This window comes from Gopherus flavomarginatus, chromosome 11 (assembly GCF_025201925.1).
Source record: "Gopherus flavomarginatus isolate rGopFla2 chromosome 11, rGopFla2.mat.asm, whole genome shotgun sequence".
NCBI lineage: Eukaryota > Metazoa > Chordata > Testudines > Testudinidae > Gopherus > Gopherus flavomarginatus.
In genome coordinates, this window is record NC_066627.1 from 40,493,669 (window position 1) to 40,516,565 (window position 22,897).

Below are 22,897 nucleotides of genomic sequence, written 5' to 3' on the forward strand. Positions count from 1 at the left end.
TTAATGCAAATGGCTGAAATCTCCATTCACTCAACTGTTGCAAATTAAGCATACACAACCAGGTGTGCAATTGTATATGCAACTACATGCTTAAACTCTGGCACCAACTATTCAACAGTGCACAGCAATGTAGGACAGGGAATAAAAAAGAAACTACATCCAACAAACTACAAAGTTAATTTTAAGTTGGGAGACTCTAATTACCCCAAGCGGAATTTAGCCAGAATACCGGGGCTGACATCCCTATTCTTGCAGAAACCTGGTGACCTCTTTATTAAGTTGGTCAGGACCTCAATTTTATTGCTTTTTTCAAATATGAACTGATCTAAACCTGAACAGAAGCATTAGCAGGAGTTTTGTAAGCAAGACACAAGAAATAATTCTTCCACTCTATTCAGTACTGATAAGGCCTCAACTGGAGTATTGTGTCCAGTTCTGAGCACCACACTCCAGGAAAGATGTGGACAAATTGGAGAAAGTCCAGAGGAGAGCAACAAAAATGATTAAAGGTCTAGAAAACATGACCTATGAGAAAAAAAAATGGGTGTGTTTAGTCTGAAGAAAAGACTGAGGGAAAACATAACAGTCTTCAAGTATGTAAAAGGTTGTTATAAAAAGGGGGGTGATAAATTGCTTCTCTTAACCACTGAGGACAGGATAAGGACTAATTGGCTTAAATTACAGCAAGGGAGATTTAGGTTAGACATTAGGAAAAACTTCCTGTCAGGGTAGTTAAGCATTGGAACAAATTACCTAGGAAGGTTGTGGAATCTCCTTCACTGGTGGCTTTAAGAACAGGTTAGCCAAACACCTGTCAGGGATTATCTAGATCATACTTAGTCCTGCCTCCGTGTAGGGAATTGGACTAGATGACCTAGTAAGGTCCCTTCCAGTCTGGCATTCTTATGATTTTTGAGGTTCAAATCTCAGCTAGCATTTCTTTACCATTATATAAATTATTGCACTACTGTGCACTTACTAGTACTCACCACCCTTACTAGTACTCACCAGGGGGCAAGCTGTACCTTTACGAGGTTCATTTCCCAGTTTAGACCTGTGCCTGATTTCTCCCACTCCCTCCAGATCACATGATTAAGGGCTAGGAGCAAAGCCTACTGGGAAGAGGTAAACATGATAAAAGGCAGATCCTGGCAGGCTTAGTAGTGGAAGGAGATAACAGTGATGGTGGTTTTCTAGTGGCTGGGTAAGGATTGTTAGTGCTTTCTTGCAGTGAGGGAGCTGGAAAGACAGCCTGGGAGGACAGGAAGCTCTGGAGAGGCTGGTGTATGGGCTAGGCTTGGTGTTGTTCCCTGCTGAGAGGGGACTTGGAAGCTAGATGTAAGGCTTGGGATACATGCCTCTTGGCGGGCAAGGCAATGTAGGAAGTAGCCCTGGCAAAAAGTGGAGAGAATGGGCATCTGGAGGTGGGTGTGGATGGCTGTTTCATCAATTTTCTCCAGAGCCAGGGCATGGATCTCTTATGTGTCAGCTGTCACACCTGGAGGACATGAGTTGATAGTCACTAGTGAATGAGGGGCAAAGCACTGTTGTAAATCCCTGCTAGCCGGGGCTGAAGGTTGGGACTCTGAACAGAGGACTGTACTGAAGAACTTGGAGTCCTGCACTGAGGAACAAATTACTACTGATGCTTAGCCTGTGGTGGGCAGAGGTTGATCAGTGGAGTCCTGTGCTGTGGGATGAAGGCTGTGCTTTGTCTAGGGACAAAGATTTACTATGTTGGACTTTATTTACCCTGGAAGTGGAAGGACTTTCCCTCTATCTGGAGGACCAAACCACTAAAATTATCCACCTGAATCATCCTACCATGCTGGGAAAGACTCTGTGAAGCTGAGACAGAGTAGGAAGAAGCTGAGGGATGGTTCTGAACCTGATGTTGGAAAGGTAAGCTTTATCTTCCATGCTCCCATTTTTTAAAAAAGGCTACAGTATTTTAAAATAACTGCCCAAAACATCACAGTAGAGCTAAGGGAAGTTACAATACTTTAGGCCGGGGTGCCAACCTGAGCTTGAAAAGGAGCCAGAATTTACCAACGTACGTTGCCAAAGAGCCACAGTATTATATCAGCAGCCCCCCCCCACACCCCCCAGTGCCTCCCTCTCCCTCCCTCAAGTGTTTGGTGGTGTGCAGGAGGCTCTGGGGGTGGAGAGGGATGAGCAAGGGCATGGCAGACTCGGGAAGGGGTGAAATAGGGGCAGAGCCAGGGGCTGAGCAGTGAGCACCCCTCCAGCACATTAGAAAATTGGTGCCTGTAGCTCCAGCCCTGGAGTAGGTGCCTATATAAGGATCTGCATATGAACTCCTGAAGAGCTGCATGTGGCTCCAGAGCCCCAGGTTGGCCACCTTGGCTTTAGGCCATTACTGTGACTTACAGCAGGAATGGTGTTAAAGACTGAAACCAGGAAGACAAGTGATGAAACATTGTGAGGACAGATTTTCTCATGGCACCTTCAGCTAACCAGCAGCAGGGTATCTTGGATGAATTTCTGAGGCTCCTGTGTCTAACTGGGGCTGTGACTCTGCAATCTGATGTCTCTGTTCTGACCTGTCATGATCAACTTGCCGGATCAGGGACTTGGGTTGAAATATCACAAGAAACAGGCTTTCTCTTGTGACTGTTAATCCAATTTTGCAGACTAGATAGACTCTCCCAGGCAATTAAAAACACGTAAGTGAATGACTCTGATGGAGGCAACTAATGCCTGCCCTGGAGAAGGGCTGTGAGGTGAAGCTCTATATACCAGGGGAAAGGCACAGAGAGGTGGAGCTGGTCAAGAAACTGAATTTTTTCCTATGGAGAAATGTTGAAAGAAAACCTTAGGGGAAAAAAGTGTTCTTTGCTGAGAGGAAACTACAGAATAAGCTATTTCATGTCAGATGGACCCTTTGAAACACATTTCACACAGTCAAAACAAGCTTGCTTTTTTTTTTTAATTGAAACTAAAATTTCAAATTTTGAGGAAATTGCCCTATTCTCATGAAAAATTCTATCCGTGAAATTACTTTTGGATCTGGAAAACTTCTGCATGAAAAATTCCAAGCAGCTATAAAAAGGACCATTGAGGGCCATTCTGGGCCAAACCACCAAGGACTATAGGAGCCCTCTTACCACTGTATCTCTAACTCATAATGGGCTGTTCCATGCAGATTGCCAGAAAAGTGGAAACTCCCAGCTAAGAACTGTGTGACATGGTCTTTATTGTACCTTTCTTGAGGCTCATGAAGTTAGTGCCACTTCTGCTTTCTCAGTCAAGGATACAGTGCCTCTCTGCTAGTGATTGAGTTCAGTTGGAAAGACTGTCCAAAAAATGTCAGCTGAAAGCACAATGTATTGTGGCTGATACTATGGAAATAGCTCTTTTGCTGATAGTCCAAGGTAGTAAAAGGTGATGAACATGACTTCATACCCACGGTTTGGGCATGAGTAACTGGTTCAGTGCACTTCCATGTCTGCCATTAATCTTCAGACGTAATGACTAGCATGGTATTTTCCATTTCCAGGTCTTGTTTGTACTGGCCCAGTTTAAAATACTTTGTGTAATTATAGTGGTTCCTACAGTCAAACTGCTAGGGCACTGTATGGTGTCTGGCTGTTTCTTCTTTAGCTAGCAATTTCAGTAATGACCATAATTCATATAATCTGTCCTTGTGGCATTGTGGCTTTCAGAAGTATAGGGGCTCTTTCTGTAATTTAGCCATATCTATATATAGCTCTGTGGCTATCTAGATATTCTAAATGCATCGCTTAAAATAAACTCGACTGAGAAATTCCACTCCCGTCACCACAAGTGTTTTCTGATGGTGCCTCTCTTTATGTAAATGCAATCAAGTAAATGGGTTAAGAAAATGGAGGGATCGGAAGGGTAAAAGCTCAGAAATTTGCCTGGTCTGTTACCTGGACTAGTTAGTTCTCTCCAGAGAAATCACTGGACTTGTATCTTCAGGAAAACAAGAAGAAAATTCCCCTCCCTAAATGACCCATTTACTGCTCTGAGCGTTGTGGGCCTGGTTTTTTCCCCAAAGCTGAGAAACACAGACAGAGGTGGGGGATATCAGGCCACCATCCTCATCTGGAGACTATGAAGTTTAAGTCCTAGAGAGGGCAGCTGTGGGTGTCTTGGGGAGGAAGGGGTTCTTTCTGGAGGAGACTTGGCTCCGGTTGAACATGAACTTACAAGCAAACCTGTGGAGACTGGACCAATGTCAATCCCTGCAAAAAGGATACAGGATGGTTCATTCTGCCACGTGTATGTTAAGGAAGATTTGAGGGCAGGGTAGAGGGTTAGCTTAGCAATCTTCTCTGAAAGATCGGGAACAGCAATACAGAGGACTGCCTTCGTACATGCAAGCCTGCAACACTAGGCCCACAACTGTACTGGATTGTAGGCAAAAATGGGCCAGCTTTCTAGATTCACAAGCCACTTTATACTGAATATGACAAGTCCTTATTCAATTTTCAAAAGAGATCTGGAGTATGAAGCTGCTATCATGTGAACCAGGGTAAATTAGGAGCTAATCCATTAACATCACCAGAGTTACCCCAGTGTAAAACTGGTGATGAACTGGTCTTCTGTTTGCTTTGATTACAACCAAAGCAGACTGAAAGAAGCACTTAAGGCAGATGCTGTAGACATGGATTTAAAGTATGGGATTATCAATTACTGATGCGAAAAATCAAGGAATCTCCTCCCCCCCTGCCCCTTCTGTTTTGAACTGGGAAAAACTGCAATTTAATCACTTATTGATTTAGTAATGTGGAATCTCACAGGTTTCTTCATGTGGGGAAAGGACTTATGGTGTTACAGTAGGAGAAGATATTCAGTCAGTGTCTGATGTGAAGGATGGCCTTGTGGGTAAGGGAGTGGCCCGGGATTTAACAAATCTGGGGTCTATGCCTGCCTCTGCCACCGACTTTCTTTGTGACCTTGGGCAAATCACTTAGGGTCATCAGGACACTCACCTCTGAGACGGGAGACCCTGGGTCCAGTCCCCCTGCTCCAATTATGTGTTCATTAGTTATTTCAGTAAGGCAGTAAGACTTAATTGAAGGGTCTTGTAATTCTGAATCCATATGTGGGAAAGGGCAATTTTAGGCACCAACAGGCTCACTTGCTGGTGAGCTTGCATACAGCATTGTTCCTAACGCTTCTAGGAGCCCTGAAGGGTAAACGCAAACTGAAACAAAAGCTCAAATCCTCACTTAATCACCTGACTGCAGGAGCTGGGGCTTTAAGGAAAACCTCAAATATTGTGAGACTCTCAATACAAGCAGAAGAGTTGTCAGTACTGGTGTGGGTTTCCATGCACCTGTTTGTACAGGTGAATCTATGGATGTGTCCATTTTGGGCAGTGGAGGCTACTACTATTGACTGTAGTGGGTTTTGTACCTGTATAACAAGTCCAGAACCTCACCCAAGTTAGTGGTGTTAACCAACCAAAAAAAATCAAGTAGCTCTGCTCTGTACACAAACATGAAGTAAAAATGCAGAACGGTAGATTCCATCCAAGGCTACACTAAGCGGTTACATGATTTTCCAAAGAAAGCGAATGAACTGGCTCCCCTGCTCTCTGGGTAAGTGGTCAAGCTGCCACATTTTTAAAAGCAACATGGCTACAAGTATACTCAAACCGCAGCAGTGGTTAGGACTTGCCACAGCACCCTAGGAGCTGGAAAACTCCTGGGCAGTGCCATGCGGAGATGAACATGAAATTAGTGCTGGATAAACAAACATCAAAAGGTTTGGAAGTTGACTTCGCTTTAGATAAGCACCAAGAGAGCTCAATGCATGCCTGGCTCTTTGAAGCTCCCTCCCTGACCTTCTTCTTGACCCATCAATAGCTCCATTCCACTTTTCCTCCCCTCATCTTGACCCTACACTAACCTCGTGAGTCTCCTTCACTGCCTACAACCCACCAGTGTCTTTGTACCGTCACAAGGCCCAGTAGCTCTATTGACAGCTATGCTCGGCCATAGATGCTTTTGTATTGAAGCATTTGGAAGTCTGGTGTCATATGGCTCAGAGTTGCTTGTGCTTCCTGGAGCATATTAAGGTTTGTATCCATCAGCCATCAAGGAACAGAGAGGAAACTGTCAAAGCTAATGAGCCCTGCAATGGGATTGTGAAAGGGTGGAGGGTTGTGGAGTCAACTAACTCAAGATCATGCCACGGGGCTAAAAATGGAGTGTAGACATTTGGGCTCAAGCTGGAGCCTAGTGAGGGGGAGGGGGAGTCTTGGAGCCAGCTCCAGTCTGAACCTGAACCTCTCCACTACTTTTTTTTAATTGCCATAGCGTGAGCCCCATGAGCTGAAGTCTGTTGACCTGGACCATGGTGTCTTGTTTTTTGTTTGCAGCGTAGATGTACCCTGAATGTATCCCCTACACTGGCAAACAACCTCCACACCCTGCAGTTCTGCTAGAGATACCCTGCTGCCTCCTCCTTTGCACTGGCTTGCAGAGCAGAAGCTGTGCACCAGGGGGTGAGAACTCTGGAGCAAGTCATTTACCCTTTCTGTACCTCTGTGAAAGGGGGCATAATAGCAGTGCCCTACCTCAAGGGTTTGTGAGGATAAATCTGTTAAAGGTTGTGAGGCACTTAGGTACTACGGTTAATGGGGGCTAAAGAAGTACCTGAAGTAGATCTGTACCATTGTCACAGACAGGGGAGAGTGCTTTACCCGTCACCTTAAGCACTCTGAGCAACTCTGAGAGTTTGTGCTGATACATTCTCATCTACTTCTCCACATCACCTGCTGCCTGAGGCTGTGTAGACCAGGCTCCCTACCAGTATTCATAGTTACATGTCCTGTGCATGGTATGTGTGTATAGTACTGCACCAGCTTTTACAGTTGACGGCTCAGTGGTAATGTGAAACCAAAACTGCTGATATGCTCTACCTGGAATTAGTGGTGCTGCTGAATTTTTAATTTCAGAAATAAAACAGCCTTGCTGTTAGGAAAACCAGCTGTTAAAGTCAGTCTAGTCAGTGGGACCAACATCTGCAAGAGAACTCTACTACCAATCAGGCACCAAAATGGATTTTTCAGAAGAGCTCATGATCTGACACATTGGTGGCGAACATAGGAATAGATCCACCAGCACTTATTAATCAGGTCAACGTTCATACCACTTTGTCATCTGCTGTATGTTGATACTCCCTGCTCTGAAGCCAGGGCCGGCTCCAGGGGTTTTGCCGCCCCAAGCAGCTAAAAAAAAAAAAAAAGGGCCGCGATCGCGATCTGTGGCAACTCAGCGGGAGGTCCTTCGCTCCAAGCGGGAGTGAGGGACCCTCCGCCGAATTGCCGCCAAACAAAGTGCCTCCCTCCTCTGGAGTTGCCGCCCCAAGTACCTGCTTAATAAGCTGGTGCCTGGAGCCGGCCCTGTTTGAAGCTATCACCAGCACCATGTTTTCTCCCCTTTTTAAAAAGGGGAAAAATGTGAACTCCAAACAAGCGCCTTCAGGCCCTACACCATCATATTCCCTTTCACAGTTAGCCTGACTAGAGAAGTTGCATGTGCTGGACTAAAAACGTAACAAAACTCAACAGTCAGGGCTTGATTTTAATTAAGTGCTGACAAAGCAAAATGTGACTGATGCGTTAATGCTCCCACAATCCCCACTTCCTTTAAGAGTTGTCTAAAATAAGACCATTAGCCCAGCATTCATGTTTTATCTAAGCTATGGAGAGCCTATTAACAATGAACACTGTTGCGACTGCTTCTGCAATCACTTTACTTCCCAGATTGGAAATTGAGAAGGGCATGTTTCTGATTATATTGACAGAGTCCTGTGGCACCCTATAGACTAACAAGGTGCCACAGGACTCTTTGTTGCTTTTTTCAGATCCAGACTAACACAGGTTCCCACCCCGCACCCCGATACTTTTCTGATTATATGGCAGTCCACACATACTGATATACAGTCAAGCCCCAAAACTCCCTGTCATCCAACCCAGCAGAATATGCATTCCGTGTAGACACTCAAGCTGACTCTTCTGGGACCAGGGTGATTTGAGCAAACCAACTGACAATTAACAAAGGGCCTAATCCTGCAAGCTGCTAAGCGTGTAACTCTGCTCATATGAGTATTGCCATTGGCTTCAGAGGAACCACTTGTGAGCAAAATTAAGCACTTATGTAAAAGCAGGAAAGAGGGCTTAGGTTCATTTTTTTTTCCTTAAGACAAATTCTGCCCTAACTGATGATCCTCAGTCTAGTCTCTGTATTTTACTTCCTTAAACATGTGACCATATTATGGTCCTTAGTGAAAGAAGGGACATTCATTGGATAGAATCAATAAAATTAATGAGATCCTCATGTCTGCATTAAGATAGCAAGGTACCAATACTCACATTTTAAAATTCTAAACTACCTCGCACTTAATGTCAGCAAATAAGAGACCTAGCAACAAACAAAGGAATGCAAATGACAGAACATAATGTGTGTATTGAAATAAACCTTCATGTTCTACCCTTTAAAATCTGAGGTTATTTAGGTGTCAGCTGATGAGCATAAGTAGAGTGGGGGAGTGGAAATAGCACACATTTTTTAGCAGTAGATAAGTTTATTTTTCTCTTTAAATAAAACTCAACTCTTAAAGCAATCATAATGACCCACTTGTGGTTCTCTTTGTACCCGGGTAATGAATGGCCATAGTGTTAAATTCCCATAGTTGTTGCCTCAAGCTCTTGTCAGTCATTACCTGATAAATAAAAACTTCAAACAGGCTTCTCTTTGCTTAATTGGGCTGACTTTCTCTCCAAGAGGAATAGCTAATATAGAGAGACTAATGTGGCCATGGCAACAATGGAAGTTGTCAATAGAAGTAGTTGGACGAACATACACTGTGGATGCAAATCGCTGACTCAAAGGCAGAGTATTTCTGGCTTTCTTCCATCCAAAAGTGTCTCTTCCAATTGCAGGCAAAGCTGAAAAGAGTTAAACAGAGAACTCTGGCTGAAATTCTGAAATCCTTGGCAGCAACAGGGATGTTACCTGAGTAAGGTTTGTAGCATCTTACCAGCCTAAGCACAATGACTATAATGGAGCAGAACTAATGAATCTTCATGAAGCAAAAAATAACACCCTGGAAGCTCAGTAAGAAACAAACTTACAATAACTGACCTATATAATGTTCTAAACGTGCTTTATAATGTCATTAATCAGACAACTCTAACAACTCTGAAGCCTGTACTCAGTGGGGTTTTATGGCCAATGCCAGTTTATGGTAACATTCATATTTGTGTCAAGAATTCCCTTTCCAAAACAGTAGGTTCAGAGACAAAGCTGCAGTAGCACTGTGGACTGATGGGAGGCTAACAAACTGAGAAGTGGATTTTTGGCTCCCAGACAGGGTTTGCAGCTGCTGAGCATATATAGTAAGTCAGTGGTTCTCAAACTGTGGGTTGGGACCGCACAGTGGGTTGGGACCCTGTTTTAATGGGGTCACCAAAACTGGTGTTAGACTTGCTGGGGGCTGGGGTGGATCACAGTGCAATGAAGTTTGAGGAAACCCTGCTAAGTAATGTGTGTATAGCAAAGCTGAAGAAAAGCAGCATTTAAACATACAGGCTCTATCCTTCTCTCAATGAAGCCAGAGGCAAAACTTCTAGTAGGGTCAGATTCTCCTTTCTCTGGAGTTACAATAGTTGTAAATGAAAAGAATCAGGCCCATATTGTGCACTAAGGAAAGAAAATGAAGAACCTCTTTCTAAATACCCAGAGCTTATTGAGGCCCTGATCCAAAGTCCACTGACATCAAAAGGAGTCTTTCCACTGACTCTTCGCTGAGCTTTGGATCAGGCCCTTAAACGTTGAAGGGTTCTACTTTTTGTGTCTGTAGCCATGTGAGACTCTTTGGAAGATGGTCGTTTGTTTCAAGATCTTAATGATTTCATCCAACAGGCCAGCAAATATATTTACATAAACTGGCATAATGCTGCACATAGTTCAAAATACACAAGACCCCAGTAACTTCCATTGCAATGCAGTGTGGTATCAATAGTAGGAAACCTCATGCCAGCAGCACCTCTGAAATATGCTAAAACAATCTCAATTAGAAAATGTCAGTTTCTTGGCTGATAGGTTTTTTTTTTTCCCTTTCTTGTGCCTCTCTAATTTTATTGGGATGACTAAACTCTGAATTATGTTAGCAGTAAACAGAACTAATTTACCCCCTGCTTCTTTGAAACAGCTGCTGACAGCTGCACTATAATTCAATCATGGATCTTTGCAATGCAGCCTGCAAAATATATTCATATTTTTGTTTTTCCCTCTACTATATTTATACTTTGGCAGCTGCAGCAGATATTGACCATGTGCCCATGATGCCAATGTACAGAAACTAGTGGACATGGAAGCACTGTTGCAGAATAGCTGATGCTCACCATGAAATATTACTCACAACAAAAGACCCTTCATATTTAGTGGGAATAATCACACATACACAAAGTTGTTGGAATATCTTTTGTAAAGTCACAATGATTTATTCAACTACTTTGTACAAAATGCTTCTAACAACTGCTCTATGAAAAGAACCAGAAATGTGTACATATATTTTTGCCAACTGTTAATAAATATTTTCTTAAATAAGGAAACAAATGTTTAGAAGAGATGAGAATCATTTTCCTGAATGCGTGATTGAAAAGGAATTCAGAGATGGAAATAAATAATTTTTTTCCCACTTTTGTGACAATTATTTACATAAAAATGTACAAAACAATGGAATTGATGTACAGCCTAGCAACAGAGATCCTGTAGTCATGTTTTTAAAAAACAAAAACAAACCCCCCCCGCAGTACAGAGAGAGAGAGGGCAGTCAGGACTGAACCACAATATACCAGTACTTTTGAGCACTAGTGGCAAACTCAACCTTGACTACATTAAAAAAAATAATCAGCTCTGACCATCCACTCTTAACTTCATTGGTAGCACCTTAACTCCCTGCACAAGGTTCACAGACATCTAGAATATGTTGCATTGGTGGCTGATACACATACAACATTGAGTGGCATTTATGATTTTGTAGGCTTTTATGCATTTCTCCTTTAAAACAATGGACACACTGAGGCAGTTGCAGCCCAATCAACCTTTCTCTTTGACAGTTCATCTAAGGACTTCTCAGAAAAAGCTGAAAGAATATTTCAGCCACCATTTTGGAATGTGACCTAGTAAATATTGGGCCAGATTCTGATTTCAGTTAAATCTAGTGTAACAAGGGTTAGAGCCAAGTCAGACTCTTGATTCCCACTGTAGATAAGTGTGATGCATTTGGTAATACTGACTGGTGTTCAAGGTCCTGATCCAGGGCCCATGGGACTCCTCCTATTCTTCAACAGCCTAATCCTGCTGCTGCTGGAAATCCAGTGGTAAAACTCAGATCTACTACAATGGAATTAGACTTGGGTCCAAAGAAACAAGCTCCAATTCATTGTATAGAGATTTTTGGCTTGTTTTGTTGTGTTTTTTTTTTTTTTTTTTTTTTTTAAAAAGGGGGGCATCTGATCTGGATTTCAACTGTGGCTTAAAACTAAAAGAGCAGTTTTCTTACTGCAGATGAAACTGACAGTAAGATAGGAGTCGCCCAGAAAATACAGACCCAGGGAACCAGGATTACAAATGTCATGGGTTTCTTTTCTCTATTAAGGGCCTGATCCTGCATAGTGCTGGGTGTTCATTCAGCACCATCCTTGGCTTTCATCTCCTCACAGGATCAAGCCTACAGACTTGCAAAATTCCAGGGGCCTGATCTGCACCCATTGAAATTGATGGGTATTTTTCCTATGGGAGCAGGATTTTGCGCTTGCCTTTTATAACCTTGTAAGCGTTTGAGATGTCCAAGTGGAGAGTTGGGTTACCAAACTGTTCAGGCTTTATTCGCTATTATTTAAATTTTGCTTTTAGCTATTTTCGTCCATAGTAAATGCAAATTCTTGATGGTAGTTGAAACAGATATTCTCCCGACATAGAAAATATATATCAAGATAATCTTGTTCTTTGGAGTTATTTTCTTCAAGTCTTTCAAATCCAAAAGACATTTCTAGACTTGTCCTCTTTAATTTGAGTCAATCCAGATATTTTTTGCTAGTAGAAGTTCCTGTGCTTAGTCTTTCTCTATGAAGCTGGATTAAACCAAGGGTTGGAGGTAATTCTTTAACAAAATATATCTTTTTCCAGGTCCATTTTATTGTGAACAATTTATTACAGGAAAAACAAATATTTATTACTTTGTGCATAAATGCACCAGATTCTCACCCTGGATGGATTTGTTTAAAAAAGATGTTCACAATCAACACTGGTGAGTTAGCCATCTTCTGAAAGACTCATTTGCAGAAGTAAGAGCAATTATTTTGGACGGGCTTAATTTTTAAATGGTTCCTCTGGCTTGTTTCACTTAGCACCAGTTTGCAGAATCATGTCTATAATAAGCTAAAACAAACTTTATTCAAATGCCACTTGGAATCTAGAATTTGTTCCACTATCTCCTGTTGATTCTGCACCTTCAGAAACGTGGTCCCTACAAACTTTTTTTTTATTTGATTAAGGCAGTTCAATGCAGGAGACTTAAATCTCTTTGCAAATTCATATCAAAACGCTCTTTACAGCCATTCTTTTTTTTTTTTTTCCCCTTCCTGAAAACCTAATGGCAGCCACATGCCCGTACCACCATGTTCCTGTATTTTTTCAAGATAACATTGGAGCTGTCATCAAAATAGAGCACTGAAATGGCATTGAGTTGTGTAGGAGCACAGCATGGCTTCGGCACAGTTTCTGGGTTTATAAAGTGAACCTAGGGGAGGGGAAAGGAAACAATGTTAAGATATTTTTCCCCCCCCTCTTTTTGGGCAAACCTTCCAACTTGCATGTATGCCTTTGGCACACTGACTTGTGTACACAAATACCTCACTGTACACACACACACAAAAGATGAAATTCACAGGCACACTTGGGCATGCCTAAATCAGGAAGATCTGCCTCTCGGTTTTTTTTTCTTTTTTTTTCTTTTTTTCCTTATAAGGATAGTGCCAATGAAATCTAGTCAGCTGCCAGGCCTAGACACTGAAGTCCTTTCTATGTCCAGCGAATAGTCAAGCACTGGATACAGGAAGGACTTTAGTGCATGCTGCTTCTGTATTGCTGCAACCCTGTGCTGGAGAGGAAAAATAGTAGTGGTAAAGGAGTGGGGGCAGAAGAGCCTATCACCAATAAATTTGGGGAAACTGAGTAGTTTTAAAATAGCTCTGATCCCAAACTTGAATCAAGCTCAGCCTTTTGTAGGGTCTTGGAGATGAATTTCAACTAGAACTGGATGGGGGAAGGGGAAGTGATGGGGACTCTGCACATTTTTAACTTGACTGAATGTTCCCCCTGCAAAAAAAAACTTGGGCAAATTAAATTTTAAAAAAACCAAACCTCTAGTTTCAATTGCATTTCCAGCCAGTTAGACTCCTGGAGTCTTGTAGCTACGCAGCTAAGGAAGAGTGATGAAGCTCTGATTTGTTACAAACAGGTGGAAGTTCTCTAGGGTTGTGATACTTGATGGCGCTGTTTACTTGCCAGTTTAAATCTGGAAGAGTTAAAATCCTGCAGCTATTCCTCTTCATCTACTCTTGGAACCTGGTCCAAAGCCCACTGAAGCCAATGAAAAAGACTCCCATTGGCTTCACTGGGCTTTAGAGCAGGTCCTTCATGCACTTTGTTGGGAATAGGCAAACACACCCACTAACTGGACTATACTTGGGAGATCAAGGAATCCTCCACCCCACTCTACTCTCCATCCATATGGGAAAGGAAGCAGAAGTAGGGCTGATCTGTACTGTTACAGCTCTAGAGGCCCCTCCCTAATCCACTCCCTGCAGTTGTATGCAATGGATCTCCAGGGAATTTTGTGCAAGGGAGGCTGACCCCTTCCCCCTACTTGGGGCCCTCCATTCCTGCCCTTCCCCTCTGGAGCAGTGGGACTGTGCCATTTGTGTTTACATCTAGGGCCCCTCTACACGCATGGAGCATGTTAATGCTTGCAACAAAGAGATTACTTCCAGGCCAACTATTAATTCAGGCCATTCCGCTAGACCTGTTTAGCCAGATGCTGAAGGCATTATGAGCTAACACAGACCTTCCTTCTCTGGCTAGTTCTGAGGGTTTTGCTTGCACAAAATTATTCCAGTGAAGTATTGATCATAGTTAACAGCTTCATTATTCAACTTAAATTGCACCTACCAGTGTCTGTACAATAGCATGGTTTGTAGCATTCATGTAGGAGTTCAATGGGAAGGCACATTCTCCTTCACAGTAATATGCAGCATAGCCTTCTGGAGCAATTATCCAGTCCTGGATTAAATTGATGTTAAATCATGGAGAAAAGATGGATTTAATTTCATTGTACACTATTCAATCAATTCAAATACATGCAGGCAGTCAAAAAATCATGAAAAATGTCTCCTCTTAAACTAGCTGCTCTAACAATATGATCAACTCTTTACCTGTCTGCAGCACCTGTTTATCCTGAAGGATCCCACAGCACTTTACAAAGAGAATACTTTGTATATAGCAGAAGGATCACTTCATCCACTATTGGAAGAAGCTACCTGCAGTGCAAAAAGTAGGAGCTGTTTACTAGTGTCTAAAGGAATTATCCAGTAGAAAGTGCAGAACACTCCGTCCAGTTGAAACTACAAAAGGAATTTATAGGGCCAGAAAGTAACGCTCTGAATTTAAAATTAGCCATAAAGCCGTGAGGATTATCAAATTTTCAGCCTCTCTTAAACTGGCCTCCAATTTGCACATCCCTTTTGTGTATGCAATCAGTTGTGCCAACACACAGGCAAACATCCTTTTTGTGTATGCAAAGGACAGTGAATTAACATGTGTGAATGCACACCCATTCTTGTAAGCACAGACATTTACACACAAAATCAGAGGCTAAAACTGTGGTCCGTGAGTGAACGCTACTAGTAAATGACAAATGATTGAAAAGGCATCATGTCTCTCTCTTCAGCCTGAGCACAGAAACCTTACCTGCCAGCCAAGATCTCTGAAACTGACATAAAGTTCGTGTTTCTTGCAGGCTTGCCGCTGATCACTGCTGCTGTTTTCTGAGTTGGAGGAGGGGAGAGGGTGTAGGGATCAAAAAAATTGAAACCATCAAGTGAGATTGTGTTGTCCAACTGGATGTTTCAGTGCAATGTTCAGCTGAAAGCAAGGCCCATTAAGACTAATCCCTCAAAGTCTGAAGCTCCCCAGCACGGACACCTTTGGCAGTATTGCGATGGGGAATGTGGTGTGGCTCTCCTTCTGGAGCCATGCACTGCTTTACAGCGCTTGTCACTTTCTTTTAGCTGTTTCAGCTTCTTGTATTTTAATAGTAAAATAAGGGCTGGATTCAATAAATATAAAATGTCCATCTGGTTTCTAAACAAAGCCAAGAATGTCCTGGGAATTTTTTTTTCAGGGCTTTCTCTCTCCTATGTGGGCTAGTCTGCAAAACAATCTATTTTCATCGTGTCTTTACTGTATGGCAAGAGAACGCAGCGAGAGACCCTGGAAGGCACTCTCACATACACCGTGATGAGCTTGGTATAAGAACCTATAGAGAATAAGAATAGTAAAGTGACTCTAAAGAGTGGAACCCTCTTAACATCTGTGTTTTCTTTGAGTACTGTCTGCTGCTGACCTGTTAGGCCTGCAAAAGCAATAGAATCATGGGAGAGTGAGCTGGAATCTATTATCTGATGCATCACAAGTTCTGACTGTTGACCCATTGGGCAGGATTCACATGGGTACTTAGATACCTCACCCCCCGACTTAGGCATGTAAGTCCCATTTTCAGGTGCCATTGCAATTCTCAAAACTCTTACTCAGCTGCTGCCTAATGCTGGCGGGGCATAAGCTCACTCAGCACCTAAGCTTTTCCATTAAAAGTTCCTTGGGTGCCTATGTTTCTGCTTCCATGCATGCATGCATGCTTCTGAGCTGCCAACTAAGGGTCCAGACACCTGTCTCCCCTCAAGCCCCAGAGGGAATTCACAAACCAGGGGAACACGGGCATTCTTCTACAACTAGCATTTGTGGCCCAGTGTGGTAGGTGTGCTCAGAGGCTGCCAAGATCTACATAAAACAGCCAGGGAAGGAGGGAACCTCCCTGTAGCCCAGTGGTTGAGCACTCACCTGGGAGGCAAGAGACCCCCTGGCTGATGTTCCCTTTCTGCCTGATGGGAAAGGATTTAGACAGGGATCCGCCATCATCTCTTAGGTGAGTATTGTAGAGTGAGATTGACTTTTCATCCTTTTTTGTTCCACTTTAATTGACTTTCTCTGGCCAAAGTAATATTTAATCTCAATTTTGAAAATTTAAAATTTGGTTCAGGTCAATTGAAACATTGTTTCTATTTTGACCATTTTTTGTTTGTTTTTATTTTTTATTATAACTAGCCTATTTCAAAAATAGTTTGAGTCAAGAAATTTGTGAAAACTGACCTTTTTCCTATAAAAAAAGTAGTTATGACAAATCAGTATTTTTCCAAGAAACATTTAGTAAAAAAACATTCTAGTCTTAAAACCAGTGACAGACAAACATTTGGATGATGCTGAATATACAAGAGAAAAAGAGAGAGCATATTGCTTGAGCACCATATTGTTTCATTCAAGTCTCTACAAAACAACACAGAATTATCCAGTATCCAGAAAAACTGACTTTGCAGCCTTCACTGTACCTGCAATGTTGGACACCCGAAAGGCTTCCTGGTTTTTTGGTGTTTTCGATCTATTTTGGCTCCTTTGTTTGCCTCCTGTGGAACGAATACTGCGGAGATGCACTTCTGTGGCTTTGAAGAATGCTACCGTGAAAGGCTGCTTATTTTGTGGGCCATGTCTTCCAATAAGACCAGCCAGTTTGGGATTGATGCTTTGTCCTTAACAGAAATATCAACAACACAATCAGCCCATAAGAGGAATTGCTACAACTTTCCATTTCCACCAGCAATATTGAAGACAATGTGATTGAGACAACTGGCCTACATCCCACATATAAAATTCCCATTGAGGCCTATATGCCTGGATCAACTGATGGAGTGGGCCTAAAATTAATAAGCAAATCCACTTTTGAAAGGAATATCTCAGTACAACTAATTTCATTTTATATTTGAATGTAAAAGTTAAATAAAATGCTCCTACAAATAATTATTTTACCCTAAATCAGCTTTGCATTAGATTTTCCTGCATTCTTTAGAGGGGTTTCTTAAAGTTCACCAACCTATAACTTGAAGTGATCCCATAAAAGGAACCATAAAACTCAGCCCATAGGAACACTAAATTCCCATTGGAAGGTTATTAACTTAAAATAAAAATGCCTTGTATTAAATGTTGACACAGTTCCAGATATATTGCATTTGAAAGTAACAAATAGCTCAGTTATTTAGCAATATTTTATTTATTGCCACATCTGTCAGACACAACAGCAGTACTGAATTAGCTAACCTAGCTGTAGATACATGATGATTATTGTTCGTTCCTTTTGTGATGCAGAAATTTTAAATTAACTTTAGTTTTGGTCAAAGATGCCTGACTGATAGTCCAGGAGACTGAAGTCAACTATTTACAAAGATAAGGTATGGATAGTGGCTGTACAAATTTGTCCCCGGATCCTCCCCCTACTCCACTGGGTCTCAATTGTGTTGTGAAGGAACCATTTCTGGAGACCACCTTAGTCTCTATAACCAACCAACCTTAGGACTCTGGTAGTGATGATAATTCACACTTGTTTTGATAGTGGATTTTGTGATGTTTGTTAGGAACTGAACTGGGACTTGCCAAGTATGTCAAAGAACTGCTGATGCTAGTTTTAGCCTGGTCTACATTATTCCTGCTGACATAGCTATTGCCTCTCGGGGAGGTGGAGTAGCTATGCCGATGGGAGAAGCTCTCCGTCAGCGTAGGTAGCGTCTTTACCAAGTGCAGCAGTGACGCAGCTGCACCAGTACAGCTTCACCGCTGCAGCGCTCTAAGTATAAACAAGCCCTCAGTCACAAGCTGAACCACATTGGCACTAGCACTGTGGAAGTGAAAGAATCTGTATTTCCATTAGCAATCCACTGAGTCCTTTGGTCCTCTGGTTTCTAAGTGCAATATGAAAAAAAAAAAGGCAACAAAAGAACCTGACTTTCTAAGGTTTATTTCCATAACTACGGTTTTCAAGGCATTTGTTCCATAACAAAGGAACGGCCCACACCAGTATCTCAAGAACCACGGTCTCTATTAGAACTTTTCATCCCTTTTGTCTTTAGCAGCTTTTTGAGTACATAAAAATGTTAAGATGGAAAAGAATTGCCTATGATCACAGCTCGAGGCTAACAACGGCCAATTTACATTTGCTTCTCTCACTCTTAATTTTTCTTAAATTCACAACACAAAAGGACAAATTTCTTTCCCTGTGTAAAGCTGGTGTACATGGGATTTGCACAGAGGATCATAAAGTGTATTTTATATGAGCATGACAGCTTGGCAACTAAGTGTGACCTACATCTCATGGCTACAACCCCTTATGGTTCCCTGTGTGGGGAGGCGATAGGTTTAGACCTGTAGATATGCTAAATGGGATTAAGCAAAATTTATCTCCTAAGGATAAGACACTGGGTCAGGCTTTCCATGAATGAGGCCCAAGTTGTATATTATTCGCCAGTGAAATGTGCTGATTCATATAAATACCTGTTTACATATACAAAGGTGTGTGTTTTGGTGGGCATGAGCACCTCCACCTGACTGTATCATTTTCATCATCCATTTAGGCCCTGTAAATTTGGCCACATAGTCTTTATTTTACACAGCTAGGCTGCTCCCAAAAAACACTTAAGCATGTGTGTAGCTCTAAGTACATGAGTCGTCCTACTGAAGAACCTGGAACTACTCGTGGTCTTAAAAGCTACACACACGCTTTTCTGGATCAGGGCCTTATTCCATTTTTCAAGAACAAGTTTAGCCAAATATGAGTCAGAATTCATCTAGTACGGCATTGATTTCCCTCCCACCCACTGTTATCAGCATGAAACTTTTCCTGATTGCACTGCCATTTAAAAAGGCCATGGTTTTGAGAGAGTAAATTTATTTTTAGTTGCATCATCTCACTAACAAGAACCTCAGCAGCTTGCAGGTAGTGACCCTAGATCAGTGGTTCTCAACCTCTAGCCCACAGGCTGCTTGCGGCCCTATCAGCACAGAGCTGTGGCCTATGTGACATCCTCAGGGCCATACAAATAGTACTGGATGTAGCCCACATTGTGGGCTGCATATGTGGCCCACAATGGTAAATAGGTTGAGAATCACTGCCCTAGATCCACTCCTAGTTCATTCGATGGGTTTACATGAGGGTAACAGAGAGCAGAATTTGTCCAATGCATCAATTTAGGGAGAGGCTTGAGTTTTTTGGTGACAGAAAGTAAGTTACTTTTGCTGTAGCAAATCTCTCTCTCTGAGTGCAACTTTGCTTTATGCCCTATTTAAAAAAGAAGTTCTGAGTAAGACCCATATCAGAGAGCTATTGTGTTCTTCATTCATTAAACTGTGAGAACTCCTCCCCCACCATACACACTTAAGTGACTATAAGGGCTTGTCTACATCAGAAAGTTGCAGCGCTGGTGAGGGAGTTACAGCGCTGCAACTTAGGAGGTGTACACATCTGCAGGGCACCACCAGCGCTGCAACTCCCTGTTTGCAGCGCTGGCCGTACTCCCGTTTTGTCTCGGGTGTAGAGGATCCAGCGCTGGTGATCCAGCGCTGGTAATCAAATATAGACACTTACCAGCGCTTTTCTTGACCTCCGTGGAATAAGCAGGTATCCCAGCATACCTGAGGAAGCCTCTGGTAATCAAGCTGGTCTCCTTCCCCGGTTTGCTCTCGCGTTCCCCGAACCCCGAGCAAGCAGGTTTCCTTCCCTGAGGTTTGCTGGGTGGTTCCGGGAACGCGAGAGCAAACCGGGAAAGGAGACCAGCTTCGCCGCGGTTTGCTCTCGCGTTCCCCGAACCCCGAGCAAGCAGGTCTCCTTCCCTGAGGTTTGCTGGGTGGTTCCGGGAACGCGAGAGCAAACCGGGAAAGGAGACCAGCTTCGCCGCGGTTTGCTCTCGCGTTCCCCGAACCCCGAGCAAGCAGGTCTCCTTCCCTGAGGTTTGCTGGGTGGTTCCGGGAACGCGAGAGCAAACCGGGAAAGGAGACCAGCTTCGCCGCGGTTTGCTCTCGCGTTTCCCGGAACCACCCTGCAAACCGCAGGGAAGGAGACCTGCTTGTTCGGGGAACGCGAGAGCAAACCGCGGCGAAGCTGGTCTCCTTTCCCGGGTTTGCTCTCGCGTTCCCCGAACCACCCAGCAAACCGCAGGGAAGGAGACCTGCTTGTTCGGGGGTTCGGGGAACGAGAGAGCAAACCGGGAAAGGAGACCAGCTTCGCCGCGGTTTGCTCTCGCGTTCCCCGAACCTCCCTTGAAGCCGCCCAACAGCGCTGCAGTGTGGCCACATCTAACACCACTTGCAGCGCTGGTTGCTGTAAGTGTGGCCACTCTGCAGCGCTGGCCCTATACAGCTGTACTAATACAGCTGTAACAACCAGCGCTGCAAAATTTTAGATGTAGACATGGCCTCAGTAAGTATTTCAACCTCTACCTGCAGCCAGGGACCAAATTTCAAGGAAAAAAATGTTTTTAAGATACCTGTGTATTCCTAATTAGCCAATCATGTACTTATCTAACACAAAATAGAGCTGTACTCTCAAATCAGAGAATGCAGACTATTTGTCTTTAAGAAGCTACTTTTTTTAAAACTGAGAAAAACAGGATATGAAGCAATAAGTAATAGGCTAAGTAAACCTAAATAGTCAGCTGTTGTTCCTATGTATTATGAGGGCGTGAAGCATTTCAGAGCTTAGGGTGAAAGGATGCCTAAGGCTAATGAATCATGTTAGTGTTTCTCTAGTTTGTTGTTTGAGCTTATCCCAACTTTCTAAGCGTAAACAAACATTCTTTAATTCCCCACGAGTTGCTATTGTTGATGGACTTATCTGGCATGATTGTAAAGGAATATGAAGAGAAGTTAAATGAACTAATCTGTTTTGTATCTTTATATCCAGACAGTACTTTTGACTCTTCCCTTCTATCCTGGTTGCATTTATTCACGTATAGAGAGACTGACACAAAATAACTTGTACAAATTCTAGACAAAACTTGCCAGATTTTCAGTTTCATTACACACTTTAAACTCAGGCCATATCCATTGAAAGGTTTGCTACATTCAAAAATCTATAGTTTTGCATCAAAGTCATGCTATGTTTGCAAGTCTTCAGAATTGTGACATGATGACCAGGTGAAACTGCAGCTTTGCTAGGAGTGTGCAGTTTGTTTGAACCCCAAATTAAACTTGGGCTTGGTGGGACTTGCCTTTGCAGCTCAAAATGGAAGAAAATGTTTGCTTGAATTCCGGAGAAGTGAGACTGCAAAGATTTGTGCCACTTATAGGTTTAATTTTTAAAATGCAAGCAGCCAAATTCAGTCCTGGAGTTAGTTTGTGTGTGTGTTAAACCAAAACCAAGCCTATTTGTAAACTAAGGGAGAGATTTTCAAAGGCACAGCTGGCATTTAGGTGTCCAACTCTCATTGAAAGTGATGGGAGTCAGGCCCCTACATTGTTATTCTAGGCCTTTGAAAATCTCTCTCCAAGCTTTTTCTCTGAGACAGGTTTGTATAAGGGTGCAGTTCTAACTGTCTACCTATCTGTATTGTTTGAGCAATTACCATAAATGCATGCACAGTTGTGGCACTTTTTCAGAATCCTGAATGAGAACATCTGGGCAAGATGTCCTAATCATCTGTTCCCTTACTGCAACTGCTATGATCTTATCTGCTGTTTATTCCATAGGCCTAAGAGCATAATATCTGTTTATAAAATGTTATGCACATTTCTAGTGTTTAAGGCAATATGTTGTTATTGTAAATAATTTAGTTATACTATATTCAGACTTATTGCTTACACAGTCACAACTTATGTAAGTCCTAATGCTCCCTTGAATGCTCACTCTGCCACGGTTTTACTACTTCATATAGCCATGATTTACTCCACATGGAATACACACAGGCTGCAACCGCTAAGCACCTAGCAACATAATCAGAAGATAAAATGATCCATTCTGCCCCAGGATATAGGGCTTGTATTTTTTAGTATCACAGGCGTTCATGGTAACTTAAGCAACTGAAATCTTCTAAATTTCTAGTTGGATTAATTCTCCCTGTTCATAGAGAGCAAAGATTTTTGAGACTCAAGCAAACTATGAAAGATGATTGAGAAGGAGGCCCCAGTCAATTGTACCAAATGAACATAGGAACAAAGACATTGCCATATTGGATCAGATCCAAGATCAGACCAGTTTTGTATCTCTGATACTCATACCCCACTCCTAACTCTCATAGGCTTGCATCACAAGCTGGCTGAAGAATTTGGAGTACAGAGTGTGTCATGCCATCCCTCATGTTTCACTGTTAAAAGCTGATTGGACTGTTTATGTGAAAGCACTTTCTTGTCAGCAGACTAGACATGCAAATCTAGAGATTGGGCGGGGGCAGGAGAGGAGTAGAGGAGGCGGAAAAGACAGCACAGAGCAAAGAAAAAAGGCCTGCGTAGGGAGGAGTTGCATAGAGGACCAGGGAGCAAGCTGTGTGCCGAATAACTCTTTCTTTGATTCACTTGAGCGCTTGCTACAGTCACCAAGACTGACCAGCATTTCAGATGCTCCAGTTTGGGACTATTGCAGCTGGGGAGAGCAGGAGAAAATCATTTGCTAAATGGAAGAGGACAATGGTGTCTCTGTGGGTGGGGAAGGAGGTCATGTCTTAATAATTCCTACCTAGTGT

General features: G+C 42.7%; 1 protein-coding gene across 4 annotated transcripts in view; it reads right to left on the reverse strand.

Annotated features, from left to right (window-relative positions):
- Positions 1-22,897, reverse strand: part of BMP7 (bone morphogenetic protein 7) — a 383,690-nt gene that overhangs the window by 317,717 nt on the left and 43,076 nt on the right. The window contains exons 4-7 of one of the 4 annotated variants that reach the window (XR_007768546.1): positions 16,730-16,927; positions 15,036-15,112; positions 14,238-14,348; positions 11,617-12,807 (exon numbers count right to left, since the gene is read on the reverse strand). Coding sequence is in view for 3 of the 4 variants with exons in the window: in XM_050918210.1 (XP_050774167.1) it covers positions 12,658-12,807; positions 14,238-14,348; positions 15,036-15,112; positions 16,730-16,927 (536 nt within the window). In the remaining variant the exon portion in view is untranslated. Of the gene's footprint in view, positions 1-8,641; positions 8,948-10,517; positions 12,808-14,237; positions 14,349-15,035; positions 15,113-16,729; positions 16,928-22,897 lie in introns of those variants that run through there. The other 3 variants (XM_050918211.1, XM_050918210.1, XM_050918212.1) reach the window with 3 other exon arrangements.